Consider the following 20202-nt stretch of genomic DNA (forward strand, 5'->3'; position numbering starts at 1 on the left):
TTGCACTCTGTGTCTGTCCGTCTCTCCCTCTCAAAAATAAATAAACATTAAAAAAAATAAAATAGAGAAATATGATACTTGGGAAATATGATAAATACAGATTCAGTAATAGCAGCCATAGGCACTGCTTTATAGAAGTGGTAGGACTTGATCCCCTGCCTTGTGGGATGGACAGAGTTTAGATTGGGGCAGAGAGAAAGCTCTCCTAGGTAGGGGAGGATGATGCATATGAAGAAGGAGCATGTTAAGTTCCAAGAATTTTAAAGGGAGGAGTGGAGGTTCATGATTTAGAGGATGGGTTCAAGGAATTATGGGCCTTAAAAATCAGGTGAGTGGTTTTAATCTGACGTGTTTTTATGACATTTCAAAGAAATCAGAGGAGCTGGTAGTAGGGCCTTTGCAGGGCTGTCCCTTTGCCTCTGCTCTTCCCCACATATCCGCACAGCCTCCTCCCTTACTTCTTCCACATCTTTGCTCAAATGTCACCTTTTTCTCAATGAGACTTACCCTGACCACCCTTTTTTTAAATTGCCATTATCTTACTCTGCTTTTTCTTTTTTTGTAACATTTACTACCTTCTGAGATCCTGTACTTATTTAACCGTATTTACTTATTTACTCTGTCTGTTGTTTCCCTCTTCCTACTAGAATATAAGTTTATGAAAATGGATATTTCTGTTTTGTTCCCACTGTATCACAAGGGCATAGAAAGTGTCTGGTGCATCATAGGCACGCAGTAAATATTTGTTGAACGGCAGTAGATCTTAGTTGTAGGAAGTTGGAGTACAAAAATTAAGGATTCCATGAAATAAAAAAAGAATGACTCCAGGACTTTTACATCTGGATAATGCTTTTTAACTAGTAAGGAATTAGGTGAGAGAAAGATTGACAGGGAAATGAAACCTGATTTGAACATGTTGAGTTTGAGGTGAGGGTCGCATAACCAAGTGGAGTTTTTCAGTAGGCAGCAAAGATGTAAGATTGGAATGTGGTTGGAAATGGGAGAGAATCTTAGGCAAAGAAACAATTATCAGCATTTGCCTTCTACCTCATTCTCTCTCTCTCCTTTTTTTTTTTTTTTTTTTTTTTTGATTCTGGTGCCCTAAAAAGCCACCTTAAGTGAAGTATTTATTTTGACTCTGAACTCCTAGCTTAGATGTGGAGCCTTGCTCAGTTCACTGAGATATTCTTCCCTCCTGGATTGCAGGTCCATGCTTTGTTCTCTCCACCCCCTCCAACACCAAAGAAATATGTATTCAGAATTATTTGCGATCTTCTGATTGTACTGACATTAGCGTTCAAGCTCTCTTTCACCTCTTGAGAATCTGCTCTGGTTCTTGGATGAGGTAGAAGAGAGGCCAACATATAGCATTCATACTCTTTAGCATTCATACCTTTGAGAGGAGCACTATTTTGTAACTTTCTTATTGTATGGGAAAAATCTATTCAGTTATTGGCTTGTGTCCTCTGACTGTTTTCCAGGAAAGGATTTAGGAAACTTGAAATAAAAACATATGCAGTAAGATCAGAACTAATGACCAGAAAGATAAGAACCAATAAATAAAAGGGGAAAAGAAAGAACAATTCTCCATAACTTTTAGCTGGGGAAAGCTTTTGTAGTTGAACACAATACGTAGCTCTGAGTTTTCTAGCAGTGAGAGCAATCAGGGAACCTGATAGTTTGCATCTCATTGCCTGTTATTGAGCATTTATGGGAGGCTGCCTCCTTCCTTAATAATAAGGAGCCCCTGACACAAAGATGCAATGCAGGGAGAATCTCTAAGTAGTAAAGGCTTCCTGGACCTCAGCCCTGATTCTCGTTCGCAGGCTTCTTCTTCAACATGTATTGAGGGTTGTGCTACCATTTTTCTTCTCCATGCAAAGGCTGTGATCCAAGTATGGACACACTAGTCTTACGCTAATGCCAGTGGAACAGCTGATGTAAGGCTGCAGCATTTAAATCAAGCTTAGCTAAAAGCTAGAGGATAATGAATAGAGAAAGCAACATGAAACTGTTCAAGCTGGCTTACAAAGACATTTTCCTCATGTCCTTATCTTTTGGCCTGTCTCCATTTGGCAGACATCATCTGAGTACTGCCACCAGAAGTGAATAGAGCCAGGCATTTATCTTTCTTCAAACAGGGCCAAAACAGCAGGGTCCAGAGAGTGTCTTTGCTTGGGTTTCCCATCTGAAGAGCTGCCTCCTTTCTGGGTGATGGATGTTGGGATCAATGACTTCCTTTAGGAGAGACCACACATACTCAGAGAATGTGTCCTTACACAGGTAGGATGCATAGTAACCCCAATATTCATGTAAAAGATATTCACATATGTTACCATGAAGGATATTCTTTGTTAGAAACATGCCAATTTCATTGGGAAAAACAAGTTTCTCCCTGCTCTCGAGCAGAATCTATTATAGAAGTCTTTGTATAAGGGGCATGAGAGAGAAATCAAGTGAAGAGTTTGGGATTATCACTGTCCATGACTTGAGTAGATTCACTTTCCTTTCTTACTTCTCAGTCCTAGTGTTTCCTTGTTCTAATCAACAGGGCTGAACCTCCTTATTTTTGTTCATTTGCTTCAGGATAACCATTCCATCTAGATTTCCTAGGTGTGAACCTCACGTATTACATAATAGTGTGTATTTATAGTTCTAGGACACCTTGTGCGGGCATCCTGTTACATTTCTACAATATAAGATCTTTAAATATGCATTGAAATACAAATAGCTCCCATGGAAAAAAGCAAAAACAAACAGCTTTTTTTTTTAACTAGAAGTGAGGGCTAATATTTGGGAGCAATGAACATGGAGGAGATAGGTAAGCCTGAAGAGGAATGTAGAGATAGAAAATTAGTAACTGACTTTTAATTTATATGAACACGCACAATATATGTATGATCTTTGTTGGTTTTTTTCTGGATGTATTTATTCCCAAATGGAACCATAATGTGCTCTAATTGAGTCTCTTTGTTTAGCACATGGCTGTTGATTTGAGTACTTTGTCCAATTGAAAAACTGACATTTTAATTTTGTTATTCAATGTGCAACAGATTTAAATAAAAACACCAAGATTGTGTATTGTAGATTTCCTTCAACAATAATTATATGTAATTATTTTACCAAAATAAACAAGTTAAAGTAGTTTTGGCTGTTTTATCGCATTTTACATTTGGAAAAAAATTACACACCAGGGACCAGAGTTTGCTCATGTTTCTCAGTGAGGAGTGAAAATTTCTGTTTGCTAGTTCTAGCTAGTTCCACCAAAGCAGTACAAAATTGATGTTAGTAAAAGGTACTGAAAATGTGAAGGGGAAGTGCAACTGGAATTAGGTCAGAGTGGCTGCATGCTACTAAAAACAGTGGGTAGTTTTCATGAATGTGGTATCTCAAAATTGTAAGGAACCTATGAAGATTAAATGAGATTATAGCATACTTCCTGCCACATAGAAAACACAAAGTGAATGGCAGTTATTTTTAAGAAAATTTCATAGAAATATAGGATTTTTAGGCTATAAACAACCATAAGTATGGGGATCATGATTATATTTTGTCTCACTTTATTTTACAGGTGAGGAAACTGGGACTCCGAACATATATGGTATTTCAGGATAATTTTAGGAAAATAATTCAGCTAATAACTAAACAGGAATTTCACTTAAAACTTCACTTAGCATCCCCTACCCCTTTTTTTAAAATGTTTATTTTTGAGAGAAAAGAGTGAGCACGTGGGGGAGGGTCAGAGAGAGAGAATCCCAAGCAGGCTCTGCACTGTCAGCATAGAACCCGATGCGGGGCTTGATCTAACAAACTGGGATTGTGACCTGAGCCAGAATCAAGAGTTGGACACTTACCCAACTGAGCCACCTAGGCACCCCTAGCACCCTTTTTCTCACTCAAGTCTCCATTAGGGAGAATGGTTTTTTTTAATTGCCTAAATTTATGGAAGATCTCCTTAAATGCTCTGAAATTAGACCCTCAACAGATGGTAAATAATGATAAAATCAATATAGCAAAATAGTGACAATTACAGAATTTAGGTGTTCACAGTTTTTCTGAATGTTCTGAATGTTTCTGAATGTTTGAAAATCTTCATACTAAAAAGTTGGGATAATTGAAAAAAATCTATAGTATCTCCTCATCCCAGATATGTTTCTAATACTGATCTCTCTAAACATAGACAAACCAACAGTACTTGCTATAGCCAAACGAAGTAAAAAAACCAGGGCCCAGTGCCCTCTGGGATACACACAGTCGGCCCTTTTCTTGACATTCTTTAAGGATTGAGAACCACAGATCTTTTGTCCTTTACTTTTCTTTCTTTTCTCTCTCTCTCTCCTTTTTTTTTTTTTGTAAATTATTTGAAATTCTCTAATCACCAACAAAGCAAGCCAATTAACACAATTATCACTGTAGATCACTTTCTTATGAACACATACTCTATTTTTTCTCTTTCCATTGTTTTGATTTTATTTTTCCCATGGTAAATTTTAACTTTTGTTCTCTTCCTTATTTATAATGCATTTAAAAAAAATTTTTTTTAACGTTTTTATTTATTTTTGAGACAGAGAGAGACAGAGCATGAACGGGTGAGCGTCAGAGAGAGGGAGACACAGAATCTGAAACAGGCTCCAGGCTCTGAGCTGTCAGCACAGAGCCCGACGCGGGGCTCAAACTCACAGACCGCGAGATCATGACCTGAGCCAAAGTCGGCCGCTTAACCGACTGAGCCACCCAGGCGCCCCTATAATGCATTTTTTAAAAATGTTTTTTTTTGAGAGAGAGACAGCATGAGTGGGGGAGGGGCAGAGAGAGGGGGAGACACAGAATCCAAAGCAGGCTTCAGGTTCTGAACTCTCAACAGAGAGTTCAATGTGGGGCTCGAACCCACGAACTGTGAGATCATGACCTGAGCCAAAGTCGGATGCTTAACCAACCAAACCACCCCAGGCACCCCTATTTATAATGCATTTATGAGCTTGAGTCTTTCTGCTCTCATGCAGTCTTTTTCCCCAAGATCACAATTGTTTCTTCCACTTTATTCTTTAAAAAACAAACAAACAAAAGGCAAGGTCACATAAATATTCTTCTAGCTAGAGACTTTCCACCATTTCTCATTGATCATATACGTTATGTCAGATCTAGCCTTCCCTTGCCTTATGATGGGAGAAGGGGAAGGAGGGAGGAGTTTCAATAAATTTGAATTTAGGAGTCAGGCAGAAACCTTAGGGGATACTTTTCAAGGAGCAACAGACTCAGAATTAGCTGTGCATTGCAAACAGATGGCATGCCCTAAGGAAATAGCTGGGGTGCTTGCATCTAATTTAGCATAGAGATCCTGGAACTGGGGGAAAGTCTCATGGAACAAATGGGTGTAATCACCTGTGAACCATTCTAAACCATAGCTAGGGCATAGTAATTATTGACTTCTATATAGATGTCATAAATTCTGTACATGTGCTGCATAATTCTATACATCAAGTCCTGATAGACCCTTACCTTTTAATAACCAGCCTTCTACTAGAGGCCTTCTTCAGTAACCAAAATGCTAGCATTAATGCTAACAGCAATTTGAAACCCATATTCCTAGTGCTAAGCTTCTGGACATTTATATCGTGATGTCTGAAAACTGTATTTGGTTGGTTCTTCTGAAAGGAGCTCAGACAACATTAGATACTCTCACATCCTCATGCCCCAAGAAAGGCCATGGATTTAGTGGTTAGAAATATTACAACATATTATAAAAGTCACCTCATTTTGGCTGGTCTTTTCTGTCCTTATTTGATTTAATTTAGCTGTATGCCTCTAGGAGACTGCAACCAGAATTGAACTGCTTGCTTTGATATTTTGTTTGACAAAGAAGATGAACATTTCAGACTAGGGAAGTCAAGAAATTAAAACTTGTGTACCTATATGTGTGGTTCACCAAGTCTTTGAGATTTCCAGCAGTGTTTATCTCTGCCATTCCTCTTTTAGCTAAATTCAGTGTTTCTTTGTTCTGAAAAGGGATGGGAATGACATAAAGCTAAATACCAAGAGACTCCATTAAGTGTGGAAAGTGTGATTGCTTCCGTGGAGCAGGAAATAGAAAGGGCTGGATGTTGGAGAGCTGCTATCTTTTTTGTGGGAGGAGGGGTAACAGTTTTGTAGAATTATTTGACACTGTAGACTCTGTACATACATAACTTTGATAAAAATAAAATCTAACTACAAAAATAATCAATGGTCAGGACACCTGGGTGGCTCAGTGGGTTAAGCGTCCAACTTCAGCTCAGGTCGTGATCTCATGGTTCGTGGGTTCAAGCCTCATGTTGGACTCTCTGCTAACAGCTCAGAGCTTGGAGCCTGCTTTAGATTCTGTCTCCCTCTCTCTTTGCCCCTTCCCCGCTTGCATTCTGTCTCTTTCAAAAATAAATAAACATTTAAAAAATTAGAAAAGAATATTTGAATAACACAATAATAAAGATTTAATGTATTCCAATTTTATAATCATGAACACTATTCTTTTAAAATATTTCTTCACTTTTCCAGGAAATTGGTGATAGGAAGGTCTACAAAGAATACCCAAAGTAGAAATTCACAACAACTAAAAGAAAAAGTCAAAATAAATAATATATCCTCTTGGAAATATAAGATTTTTCTTCTAAATAATCCCTGTAGTAAAGAAGAAATTATAGTTGTAATTACAAACCATTTAGAAATGACCGGCAACACAAGCCCTACATAACAAAACTAGTGGGGATTTTGCTAAAGCAGTACCCAAGAGAAAATTCGAAAGCAAGAAGATTTCAAGCTAGAGAAGGAAATAAGTACAAATCAACCTAACTGCATGCAAAGGAAATAAAGATTTAGAAAAAATTACAATAGATTTGATCTATAAAACACCAAATTGATTCTTTTTAAACACAGTACTGGGGCGCCTGGGTGGCGCAGTCGGTTAAGCGTCCGACTTCAGCCAGGTCACGATCTCGTGGTCCGTGAGTTCGAGCCCCGCGTCAGGCTCTGGGCTGATGGCTCGGAGCCTGGAGCCTGTTTCCAATTCTGTGTCTCCCTCTCTCTCTGCCCCTCCCCCGTTCATGCTCTGTCTCTCTCTGTCCCAAAAATAAATAAAAAACGTTGAAAAAAAAATTAAAAAAAAAAAATAAACACAGTACTAAAATGGACAAATATTTGAAAATCTAAAAGAAGAAAAAGACATGAATAAGAAAAATGATATAGGAGAACAGTATCTTTTTGACAGACTTTAATGTATCTTAATGTAGTTTAACTTCTGTTGTTTTCTCTTAAAGGTTAGGGCTTTTTGAATCCTATTTGATTAATCTTTCTGGACTCAATGTCTTGAAAATATTTATGTTTTATTCTAGAAGTCATCTTGCTTTACTTTAATGTTGATATGTATAGTCCATCTGGAGTTGATTTTTCATTATGGAATGATACATATATATATATTATTTTTAAATTTAATTTTTAATTAAAAATTTTTTTTAACATTTATTTATTTTTTGAGAGATAGAGACAGAGCACGAGCAGGTGAGGGGCAGAGAGAGAGGGAGACACAGAATCTGAAGCAGGCTCCAGGCTCTGAGCTGTCAGCACAGAGCCTGACGCAGGGCTCAAACTCACGAACCGCAAGATCGTGACCTGAGCCAAAGTTGGTCGCTTAACCGACTGAGCCACCCAGGCACCCCTAATTTTTAATTTTAATTCCAGCTAGTTACCATACAGCATAATGTTACTTTTTTCCTCTCTCAAGTTTTACTTAAATTCTAGTTAGTTAACATACAATGTAGTATTTCAGGTTTAGAATTTAGTGATTCAACACTTCATATGATACCTGGTGCTCATATCAACAAGTGCACTCCTAATCCCCATCACCTATTTAATCCCCCTACCCTCCTCCCCACTGGTAACCATCAGTTTGTACTCTATACTTCAGAGTCTTTCTTGGTTTGCCTGTCTCTCTCTCCCTCTCCCTCTCTCTCTCTCTGTCTCTCTCTGTCTCTGTCTCTCTCTCTCTCTCTCTCCTTTGCTTATTTGTTCCGTTTGTTAAATTCCACATGTGAGTGAAATCATGTGGTATTTGTCTTTTTCTGACTTATTTTGCTTAGCATAATACTCTCTAGCTCCATTCATGTCATTGCAAATGGCAAGATTTCATTCTTTTTTATGGCTGAGTAATATTTCACTGTGTATATGTATGTGTGTGTATGTGTTTTATTTTTTATTTTTAAAATTTGTATGCCTAGTTGATCCAGCACTACTGTTGGTAATATCTTCCTTTTCCCAGGGCCCTGCAGTGTCACTGCTATCATAAATCAAATAGTTGTAGATGTGAGAATCTGTTTCTGGAATCTATTTGTTCTGTTTGTTCTCATGCCAATACTTAATTAATAGTCCTAATTATTATCATGTTATGATGGGTCTTGATATTCTGTAGTGTAGGTCTTCCAAAAGCATTGTTTTCCAAAATTGCTTTGGCCGTTCTTGGGATATTTTTCTGTATAGGTTTTAGAATTAGCTTGTGAATTCCTACACACACGCGCACGCGCGTGCGTGCGCGCGCACACACACACAGCTGTAGGATTTTGATTTGATTTTGTTGAATCTGCAGGTCACTTTGCAGAATATTAACATCTTATAGTATTGAATGTCCCTCCATTTATAAATAAATGAATTTTCTTTTGTATTCTTCATAATTTCTGTCAAGTAATGCTTTGAAGCTTTCCCTGTAGAGGTCAGGTCTTACATATTGTTAGATTTATTCCTATGTATTTGATTTTGGATGCTTTTGTAAATGATACATATTTGAATTTTTGTTTTCTATTCATTGCTGGTTTGAGAAACACCTATCATGAATAGGAGTTGAATTTTGTTATTCTTTTTTTCATGTTGTTTATATCGAGATGATTTATATGATCTATTTACGTTTTCCTAAACTGCTTGAAGTCTCTTATTCCTGAATCTGTACAGAATCCTGGTATAGCATCTCCCTGGAATGACTTCCCTTTCTTCTTTAGCCTTCTATAAGTCTCAGGGGAGGCACCATCTTTGAGGGAAGTGTCCCTATTCTCTGCTCTCACCGCACTTTGTGCATTACCCTCTACCCATGGCGTGCTGGCTTTCTACCTTACATTGTGAGCTCCTCAACAGCAGGAATCTCCTAGGCTTCTCGGTCCTCCTGAAGGTGTTCCTCCTTTGTTCCCACACAGGTTACATACACTGTTCTGGTGAAAGGTGTTTAGGCCTTACTCTGCGCTTCTAAAATATGAACTACACAGTGACACCAGCTCGTTTCTTTATGGCTCCAGTAGGTCTTTTGCTATTTGCAGACCCAGGTGTGACTCTCTTCTTCTTTTAATTCAAAGGTAGCTGGTGGGTGGTCACCACTTCCTTCTCTTACCACAGTTCTATTTTAGCTTTATTGTAGCCCAGAATGATTGCCACTTTTCATTTAGGTTCATCCCTGTACCTCAGTACCTGTGCAACTGAGTCACATCACCTAGAGCCACTGTTGCTTTCCAGAGGGAAAGGCTTGAGTCCTTCATCGTGTCCTACTTGGGAGAGATCACCATAGATTTTCCAATATGCTTTTTTCCCCTGTGCTTTTAGAATATATCTAGATTGTGTTGATGTAACTCTTTGGGCATTTCTGTTTCCTCAGCTGAAAAATAAGAGAAAAGGATCAGGTAATTACCAGGTTCCTCCAAGCATGAACATTTTATGAGTTATGATTCTCTATTTGTTAGGGATATGTGCACACTGGATGTATTCCAACACTTTGTTAATTTGGGTTGGAACTGAAAATCTACTTTCTTGTAGGTACATCTCACGCTGCCTAAGAACTACTGAAGTTCTAATAACCCTGTTCAAACAGTCATACTGCTGAAAAACTCTGTATGGGTACCCGTGAATGGAGAAAGAGACAGAAATAGCTGACGGGAATGTTCACTGCTTTATGTGCACACTGTTTACATTATGTATTCTGTGTCAGTGTTGTCTTCTGGACTTGTGTAAAGGTTTGCTCTGATTCTCTGTACAGCAGGTATAACAGGGACTGGCACATAGTAGGTGCTAATAAATACTTGTTGAATGAATGCATAAATGAATTTTTTAGCATTTTATGTGCTGAGTACTATGCTAAGTGTTCTTTCTTTCTTTCTTTCTTTCTTTCTTTCTTTCTTTCTTTCTTTCTTTCTTTTAATTTTAGAGAGCTAGAGAGAGAGGGAGAGCGTGAATGGGGGAGAGGGGCAGAGGGAGACAGAATCTTAAGCCGGCTTCCACATTTAGCACAGAACCTGCTGCCACGCTCAGTCCCACGACTTTGGGATCCTGACATGAGCCAAAATCAAGAGTTGAACGCTCAACCAACTGAGCCACCCAGGGTCCCCTGAGTATTCTTATTTCTGTACATATTATCTCAATCTCAAACCTTCTGAGATTGCTGTTGTTATAAATTTAGAAAACAGTCTCAAAAAAGTTAAGCAACTTCCCCAAGTTTACTTACAGGCTGTCTGGCAGAGATAGGATTCGAACTTCTTTTTGTCTCTGAATTACCTTATATTAATTATCATACTCTTGTAATAACCACTAGTCCACCTAAACTATAATGAGAAACTATAAAGGTATGTTTAGATTGGGAAAAACCAAGAAATTCAGTTAATGTTGTAGCGCTAACCATCAGGGATAAAAGTTTCTCTATTCTTTTTAGGGGCTAGGGTACACATCTGCTCTGTATATCAACATACCCCTTCAACTCTTTGAAGTGGTTAAAAAAAAAAACAAGACACATGATAGCAATAGAATTATAGTCACATTGTATATAGCTTTAGTAATATAACCATTTCCCTGTCCTTAAAAATGCTTCTAAAATATCAGCTTTAATGCCTATATAGCATCCCACTTATGACTGTGTCATAATTTATTTTGTCATTGTCATATTGTCATTCATATAGGTTGTTTTCAACCATAAAATGCTGTAACAAACATCTGCGTGCGTATCTTTGCTCTTATCTCTTGTTACTCCTTTAGACAACATTCTAAGAAGTAGTATTAATAGAGTTAAAGAAGTTTTATTTTTTTAAGTAATATTTACTTTTTTTAAAGTTTTTTTAAAAGTTTTATTTATTTAAGTAATCTGTACACCCAGTGTGGGGCTCAAAGTCATGACCCTGAGATCACAGGTTGCATGTTCTACTGATTGAGCCAACCAGGTGCCCCCCCCAAAAAGTATATTTTAAAGGCTATTACTGTATCTTGTATTACTGTATCTTGTATTGTTTCACAGAAAGAACATTAAAGTTTTGAAATTGGCATGAGGTGGCAATACTCCATATAGTAAATGTACTAAGTTAGGAGTTTTGAAGATAGTATAGGAGAAAGGGATGGATGTCAGAGAGGTCTTTTCCTGCTTTCTCCTCTAAGGTTTTGATGGTTTCCTGTCTCACATTTAGGTCCTTTATCCATTTTGAGTTTATTTTTGTGAATGGTGTGAGAAAGTGGTCTAGTTTCAACCTTCTGCATGTTGCTGTCCAGTTCTCCCAGCACCATTTGTTAAAGAGGCTGTCTTTTTTCCATTGGATGTTCTTTCCTGCTTTGTCAAAGATGAGTTGGCCATACGTTTGTGGGTCTAGTTCTGGGGTTTCTATTCTATTCCATTGGTCTATGTGTCTGTTTTGGTGCCAATACCATGCTGTCTTGATGATGACAGCTTTGTAGTAGAGGCTAAAGTCTGGGATTGTGATGCCTCCTGCTTTGGTCTTCTTCTTCAAAATTCCTTTGGCTATTCGGGGCCTTTTGTGGTTCCATATGAATTTTAGGATTGCTTGTTCTAGTTTCGAGAAGAATGCTGGTGCAATTTTGATTGGGATTGCATTGAATGTGTAGATAGCTTTGGGTAGTATTGACATTTTGACAATATTTATTTTTCCAATCCATGAGCAGGGAATGTCTTTCCATTTCTTTAAATCTTCTTCAATTTCCTTCATAAGCTTTCTATAGTTTTCAGCATACAGATCCTTTACATCTTTGGTTAGATTTATTCCTAGGTATTTTATGCTTCTTGGTGCAATTGTGAATGGGATCAGTTTCTTTATTTGTCTTTCTGTTGCTTCATTGTTAGTGTATAAGAATGCAATTGATTTCTGTACATTGATTTTGTATCCTGCAACTTTGCTGAATTCATGTATCAGTTCTAGCAGACTTTTGGTGGAGTCTATCGGATTTTCCATGTATAATATCATGTCATCTGCAAAAAGTGAAAGCTTGACTTCATCTTTGCCAATTTTGATGCCTTTGATTTCCTTTTGTTGTCTGATTGCTGATGCTAGAACTTCCAGCACTATGTTAAACAGCAGCGGTGAGAGTGGGCATCCTTGTCGTGTTCCTGATCTCAGGGAAAAAGCTCTCAGTTTTTCCCCGTTGAGGATGATGTTAGCTGTGGGCTTTTCATAAGGGCAAGGGAATTAAAAGCAAAAGTGAATTACTGGGACCTTATGAAGATAAAAAGCTTCTGCACAGCAAAGGAAACAACCAACAAAACTAAAAGGCAACCAACGGAATGGGAAAAGATATTCGCAAATGACATATCGGACAAAGGGCTAGTATCCAAAATCTATAAAGAGCTCACCAAACTCCACACCCGAAAAACAAATAACCCCGTGAAGAAATGGGCAGAAAACATGAATAGACACTTCTCTAAAGAAGACATCCGGATGGCCAACAGGCACATGAAAAGATGTTCAGCGTCGCTCCTTATCAGGGAAATACAAATCAAAACCACACTCAGGTATCACCTCACGCCAGTCAGAGTGGCCAAAATGAACAAATCAGGAGACTATAGATGCTGGCGAGGATGTGGAGAAACGGGAACCCTCTTGCACTGTTGGTGGGAATGCAAATTGGTGCAGCCGCTCTGGAAAGCAGTGTGGAGGTTCCTCAGAAAATTAAAAATAGACCTACCCTATGACCCAGCAATAGCACTGCTAGGAATTTATCCAAGGGATACAGGAGCACTGATGCATAGGGCCACTTGTACCCCAGTGTTCATAGCAGCACTCTCAACAATAGCCAAATTATGGAAAGAGCCTAAATGTCCATCAACTGATGAATGGATAAAGAAATTGTGGTTTATATACACAATGGAATATTACGTGGCAATGAGAAAAAATGAAATATGGCCTTTTGTAGCAACGTGGATGGAACTGGAGAGTGTGATGCTAAGTGAAATAAGCCATACAGAGAAAGACAGATACCATATGGTTTCACTCTTATGTGGATCCTGAGAAACTGAACAGGAACCCATGGGGGAGGGGAAGGAAAAAAAAAAAAAAAAAGAGGTTAGAATGGGAGAGAGCCAAAGCATAAGAGACTGTTAAAAACTGAGAACAAACTGAGGGTTGATGGGGGGTGGGAGGGAGGAGAGGGTGGGTGATGGGTATTGAGGAGGGCACCTTTTGGGATGAGCACTGGGTGTTGTATGGAAACCAATTTGTCAATAAATTTCATAAAAATAAAAAAATAAAAAAAATAAAAAAAAAAAAGGAGAAAGGGATGGAGCATAGAAAGGCATTTTTTATTTTTTTATGACACTGAATAGATATAATACACTCACATTTTTCTAAATTCAAAAAGTACAAAGGTGTGTGTAGTGAAAAGTCTCCTCCCATCCCTATCATCTGGGTACCCAGTTCCCTTCTGTGGAAGTCAGTGTTACCTATTGCTTTTGTATTTCCAGGGAGATGCTTTGTAATATGTACAAGCCAATGTGTATATGCATTTTCCTTTCTTCTTTCCTTCCTACCTTTGCTTTTTAGCCAAAATGTTACTGTATTAAATATACTGTTCTGCACTATGCAGTTGTTTTTTAGAGAGAGAGCCTGATCAGAGAAGAGGGGTAGAGTGAGAGAAAGAATCTCAAGCAGGCTCCATACTCAACACAGAGCCCAATGTTGGGCTTGATCCCACGACCCTGGGATCATGACTTGAACTGAAATCAAGAGTCAGATGGTCAACTGACTAAGCCACCCAGGTGCCCCCAGATTTTTACTTAATACATCTTAGGGGTTAGTCTATGTTAATCATCATCAATTTTTTTGAAAACAATTTTTTATGAAAACATCAATCTTTTTTTTTTTGTAGCTGTATGGTCTTCCATTTTAGTGATACCATCATGTTATTTCACCAGTTCTATTGATAGATGCATAGGCAGGATTAGAAACAACCTAGTATAAAATTCTTAGGAAATTAATAACCATGTATGTTAGGCACTTTTCACATGTAAAGTATATCTGTAGGCTACATTCCTTCTAGGTCAGAGGGTATGTTCATTTGTAACCTTGGAAGTGTCAGGTTGCCTTCCATTTATATGGAGGAAGAGGTTATTCTGGATGATGGGGTATTGTCCATCAAATGGACTTAAGGGAGGTACTTAAGTGGGAATTTCAGACAGTTGAAAGGAGAGCATTGAGAGATGGGAAAAAGACTTCAAAAATGAAGGTAGTTAAAAGTAAAAAAATTTGGTTGCTTGGTCATTTAATTGAGGACCCTGGTGCTAGTGACCACCCACATACAAAAGAGATACTCCTGGGATGTTTATTCAAGAATCATACTGGATCCTTTCTGGATTCTGGACCTAGGAATGCAGAGATGCATAAAATACTCATAAAATACTAACCTACAGTGTAGTGGAGGAAATAGATGAACAAACAATTATACAATGAGTTTTGCTACCCTAAATGCTGTACCTTGAAGATGTCAACTTAAGTTGAATTAGTCAAAAAATGAAAACATGGAGGGGCGCCTGGGTGGCTCAATTGGTTAAGCATCAGGTCATCATCTTGCAGTTTGTGAGTTTGAGCCCTGCATTGGGCTCCGTGCTGTCAGTGTGGAGCCTGCTTCAGATCCTCTGTCTCCCTCTTTCTCTGCCCCTCCTTGCTCATTCAAAAATAAACAAATATTTAAAAAAAAAAAAAAAAAGGAAAGTATGGATGTTTAATATTTGATGCAACTTGTAACAATAGAATCTTACTATTTGAAGAATTGTAGAGTTTTAGTTTTACATCAACCCTTTACTTAGTGCAGGAGATCCCTACTTCACAAATTCTGACTATTGGTCATTAAGCCTCTGCTTAAATATCTCTAATGATAGAGAAGTCATAATCTTCTGTGAGGCAGTCAGTTCATTGTAGGGAGGAGCTGTAGTAAGGAAATGCTTCTTATGAAACAAAATTTACCACATCCTGACCTCATGATTTGATTTAGTATTGGAGTGAGACAAATAGACACTAGGTCTATAAAATGAGGTAGTTGTCTCCACGGCTAGGATACCTTTCCAGTCAAACTTTGTCGAATTCGTTCTTTGATTTTTCTGACCCATATTTACATAGCAGATGGATGTTCAAGTAACACTGATTATTTATTATTTGGACATTTGTGGAATTTTGTGCCCAGTTCTCTCTCTGTCTCCCCTATCACCATGGCTACAGTTAACAGTAAATGCTGTTGACTTTTAAAAATCTGTTGTTAAACAGATTCCCCAAATTTGCTAAGCAAATCTTTATCCTGTATTTATGCAGTTTATTTTATTTGAGCCTAAACGAAGGCCTTTATATTAATTGTCCCTGTTAAATCTCATCTTGCCATTGAGGCAGCCTGTTCTTAGTGTGTTTTTCTTGGATATCAGTTAACTTTATATCAACTAATTCCATGGAGCTCAGGAGACTAGAAAATGGAAGTATTGTAAAAAACAAAAAAACAAAAAACAAGTGATTGAGAATTTAGGCGTGCCCTAGTCCTCCAGGTTGGAGTTGTATGTTGAATTAGAAATGTTTCTTAAGTCCTTGGACTTTCTGGAAACATTTCTGGGTAAATCATATTTTTGTTTTAAAGCCCTAAATTTGGGAGTGGAATGTTATCCGGACTAGACTAGAGAATTGGCTTTCACGCTGTATGGTGCTTGGTGTTTTGACAAGCTCACTTTGACATTACAGCTGCCAGGTAACCCTAAGGGGGTGGAGTTGAGAAGAACCACTGAGTACTTGGAAGAATAAAACCCTGTTGGTGGTCAGGGTTTTAGCCTTGTTTACAGAGATTGGCAGCATATTTACAAAAGAAGAGAACCTAGTATGCTTTCCCCAGAGCTGGAGCAGGGAGAAGAGAAGAGAGGACCAGACTCCTTGAGAGAGGGTGTGGCACTGGGCCTAGAGGGAAGACCGGAGGCAGAACTGGAGTGGGGCGCGGACAAGATTGTAGCGGGGTTGCCAGCAGTACCTAAAAGGGTTTGTATGTATTCTAACTTTTGCCTTCATCCTTGCCAACAGTGGTATGATCTTCAGTTTTTAACAGTAGCTAAGCAGACTGAATAAAGGCATCATTCATGTCCTTTACCTGTCTTTTGGTGCATATTTGTAATATTTGGGAATACTCTCACTAGGTGGCAACACATAATTGTGCTATAATGGGAAGGGTAAGGGAAAGTAAGGGTCATCACCCGCAAAGTCAGAGTGGTGAAAAGATTGGAATTCAGTCTCTGAGAGGGAAATCTTCATCCTCCTGTTGCTTTTTTACTGCTGAGCTGTCTCAGCAATGAAGGAACCTGAGTCCTTGTGGGGCCCTTTGATTACATCTCCCACTATTAGAGGAATAATGTTGTATTTTGGTTTTAAATGTGTTGACTTTGCAGTAAAAGGCAAGCCAAGCAGAGTGTTTCTTGGAAGGCAGTTAAAATATGAGTTTGGAGCACAAGGCCAAGAAGTGTAGAGATGTAGATCTGAGAGGTAGCAGAGGGCTGACTGTGGACATGGAAGTGTGGTGTCATGTAAACTAATAAAGAACAATGTGTCAGTGTGTCTCATATCCTGAAGAATTTTAGAAAAGAACATTGAATTTCACCAGAAAGGCATCACTAGTGAATTTCAACAGATGTTTCAGTCAAGTACTTGATAGAGGGAAAGAAGGATCGTGAGACCAAACAACAAGGGTTGAAAAAGGAGGGAGTATTGAAGTATATGCATAAAGCGGGGAGTAAGTTATTGGCCTGGGAAGACAAGGTTTCTGGTGCCAGTTTTTATTTAATCAACAAAGGTCATAGACCTGTCTGTTCTGTGTACTGTTCGCAGGCTGTCTGCTTTTCCACTTGTTTAGCAGGGTACCTGGGTTTGTGAATCAGCCCTGGGTGGCCCTAGCTGACTATCTAGCAGTGAAGGGAGGTAGAAAGAATAGGGTTTTGATGTGTGACCTCCAGACACACTCAAATGAAGCAATGATGGAAATTTCCTTTATAGTTGGGACCAAGTGCTAGAATCTCAATTTGGGATTTATCACCATCAGTGAAATTGATAACCCCAGGAGTCCCGCTGTCTCTCTTTACTGTTGTCACTTTCTTTGACAGCTAGATGTTTGGTTTCTGGCAGTCCTTCACATCACACCAACATCTTCTAATTTTGAAAATTCTGTGATTTATTTTGCAGTCTTTGGAAATTTCTATTGCTAGTAATTGTATTTCCTGGCATGGGATTGACAGTTTTCTGTGAACGCAGTGGCTTTTCATTGCAGTGCTGAATCGTAGTGAAATCTGCCTGAAGACCTTAATGGGGAATAAGGTTAAGCTAAATTTTATTTGCAGGAGAGATACCAATGCAAATAATTAAAGTGATAATTAAATCAGTAATTCCTTCTATACATAGCCAAGTTTGTACATGGTTCGGTTGCAGTAGCAATATCGTGTCTTACCTTTCTGTCCAGAGGCTGAAGTTTTCTTTTTACCTTGATTGTAATGCAGATGCAGATTTCAGAAGTGAGAGTGTGGGAAAATGTGCATCATAGAATGGAGGAAGCTGTAGCTGCTGGTAGATATTGGGGCCTGGAAGCAAAAGGTGACCAAGGTAGGAGAAAGGTACTGAACAGGGAGTTTGATTCGTATCTTTGCTGTCAGGCAGAAAAGCCCAACTCTAGGGGTCCAAACAAGAAGCTGTCCTATTGAACCACTGGGGAGTCTTGAAAGATTTGAGTTATTTAATATCTGGATACTAACTCAGAAACATACAGATACCAATACCATCACATGTTTGTGATGAAAATGTAGTGGGAATTCACATCCACCTGTAACATGGGTAGGATGTTGTTATAAATTATTTTGGTACTCCTCAGTTTTAGTTTCTGCATTAATAAAATGACGGAACTGAATTAGAATGAGACAGTCTTCAAGGTTTCCTGCAGCCCTGTCTAGGACTGTACAGTGGAACTTTACGTACTACTTTGGGGAAGACGCGTTTCTTTGGTGGCCTACAAATAAAAACTGTGTGTGGAACAACGCCATTTATTATATGTGATAATTCTGTGTGGTCACATATGATTTATATTAGTAGTTTCAAGATGTGCTATTGTACAGTATCTCATTTGACGATCTCGTTGAGATGATGAAATAGGTCAGGAAGGGATTATGTTCATTTTGCTGATGAAATGAAACCATTTTGGTTAATATCTTGAATAGTTATTGAAATCTGATGGTCTCATTAACATTTGGGATGCTAGCCACCAAGGATAAAATCCTGCCACTGAGGAGAAAAAACCTCAGGACAAAAAGCTGTCAGGACAACTTTCTCACCTTCAGCTATCTAGCAGATTTACATATGCTCCAAGTTCTGACTCAGATGGCCTGTGAAGCTTTTCTTGATATCCCTTCTACCTTGGCAGAGTTGAAGCGCTTTGATCATTGTCCTCCGGACCCTGGATTTCAGTGCTCCATTTAATCCACCCTGCTGAGCTCCTGCAGTCCAGATACTTGTCTTATTCATCCCTACACCCCGCAGCCTGCGCAGTACCTGGCAGATAGATAGATATGCTCAGTGAGAAGTTGCAGAATGAAAGAGTTGAGTTGGTGGGCTGGTGTTAAAGGATGCTGCAGAGGAGGGTGTGAAACCTGGGCTCTGGAGTGGGAAGAAGACATCATTGTACACCTTTTTTAGATAGAAATTTTGCCCTGTATGTGCGTTTAAAAATTAACAACAGCCTAATTAATAAAGAGAGGTAGCTAGGGGTCAGATCTATCTATTCATAAAATAAATTTGAATTAAAAAAATGAGAATTAAAGCTCATGAATTGATGGAAATTTTTAAATTCTTGTTTTATTTTTTCTCTGAACTGTCATCATATATGTCAACTCTAAACATCATATATGTTTAACAGCAATCTTGTATTCAGTCTCAACCCTGCTTTAGAGTAGTAAAATAGAATTTTAAAATTCTCTCAAGAAATAAACCCTAATCTGGTTAAGCTTTATGTTAAGTGAAGTTTATATTTGTCCAGTGATCTATTCTTGTTGAAAGACACTTGTTCAGAGAAGCCCTTTAGCCCTAATTTTCTCAAACTTTCCATAAGTAGTAACCCCTTTAAAAGGAAACATGCAGAATGTATTTTTCATGTTACTTAAATTGTATAGCTGTGAAACTAGATAAACATTTTTTTATTGTTTTTGGCTCATTTATAACTATAAACCAAGACTGCAAATTAAATACAAAGACAACTATGAAACTAACAAATTTCAAGTTAATAGTTATTCGGTGAGACAGGTGATGTTTAGGTTTCACAATAGAAAAAAATAGCCTCAGGTCTCATGCCATTTTAAATCTGTTTCTCTGTTTTCACTTGAGTGATACTAAAAGCTGCAAGTATCCATTCTCTGTAAGTAATGTTGTGCAAGGTGCTATTAATGACTTTAAGGCTTTGTTTTTAAGTTCGGGATAATCAGACCTCATGTCTGACCAAAACACTTGCCAGCAAACATTCCTTAAATACCGGTTTTAATGAGATGTCAGCTGTGGTGTTCACTCGGAGATGAGGTTAACATGATGACATTACTGAAGTCTTTATTAAATAAATGGTTCTCTATACCAGCTCATGCTGGAAGTGAGAATGGAAAAATGTCATTGGGTACTTCCATCCACATTTATTTCTAATGAACTTTTGCAATTGTACTACAAAGATAGGACCCGTGGAATACTTGCAGCATATATATATGGTATTAGCTGTTAGACTGTTTGTTGGCTTTTGACGATGCCTGTATTGTCATATGCTTTGATGATTCTAGTTTCCTGTACAGTATTTTTCACTGTTGGTTACAGTTACAATGAGACCTTTCCTTGCACAGTGTGCCATGAGAAACGTTTGGCCTGAGGGAGATCTTAATACAACCAAAGAAGTATCAGT

At 38.3% G+C, this 20202-nt stretch overlaps 1 protein-coding gene across 3 annotated transcripts in view; it reads left to right on the plus strand.

Annotated features, from left to right (window-relative positions):
* The window catches only part of TGFBR1 (transforming growth factor beta receptor 1), a 59708-nt gene that overhangs the window by 7204 nt on the left and 32302 nt on the right, over positions 1-20202 (plus strand). Inside the window, exon 1 of one of the 3 annotated variants that reach the window (XM_043567042.1) lies at positions 17720-17879. The exons of the other annotated variants lie outside the window; for them this stretch is intronic. Within the exon in view, the coding sequence (XP_043422977.1) occupies positions 17771-17879 (109 nt within the window). The 5' untranslated portion in view covers positions 17720-17770. Of the gene's footprint in view, positions 1-17719; positions 17880-20202 lie in introns of those variants that run through there. 3 annotated transcript variants of the gene reach the window in all.

This window comes from Prionailurus bengalensis, chromosome D4, assembly GCF_016509475.1.
Source record: "Prionailurus bengalensis isolate Pbe53 chromosome D4, Fcat_Pben_1.1_paternal_pri, whole genome shotgun sequence".
In the NCBI taxonomy this organism is placed as follows: domain Eukaryota; kingdom Metazoa; phylum Chordata; class Mammalia; order Carnivora; family Felidae; genus Prionailurus; species Prionailurus bengalensis.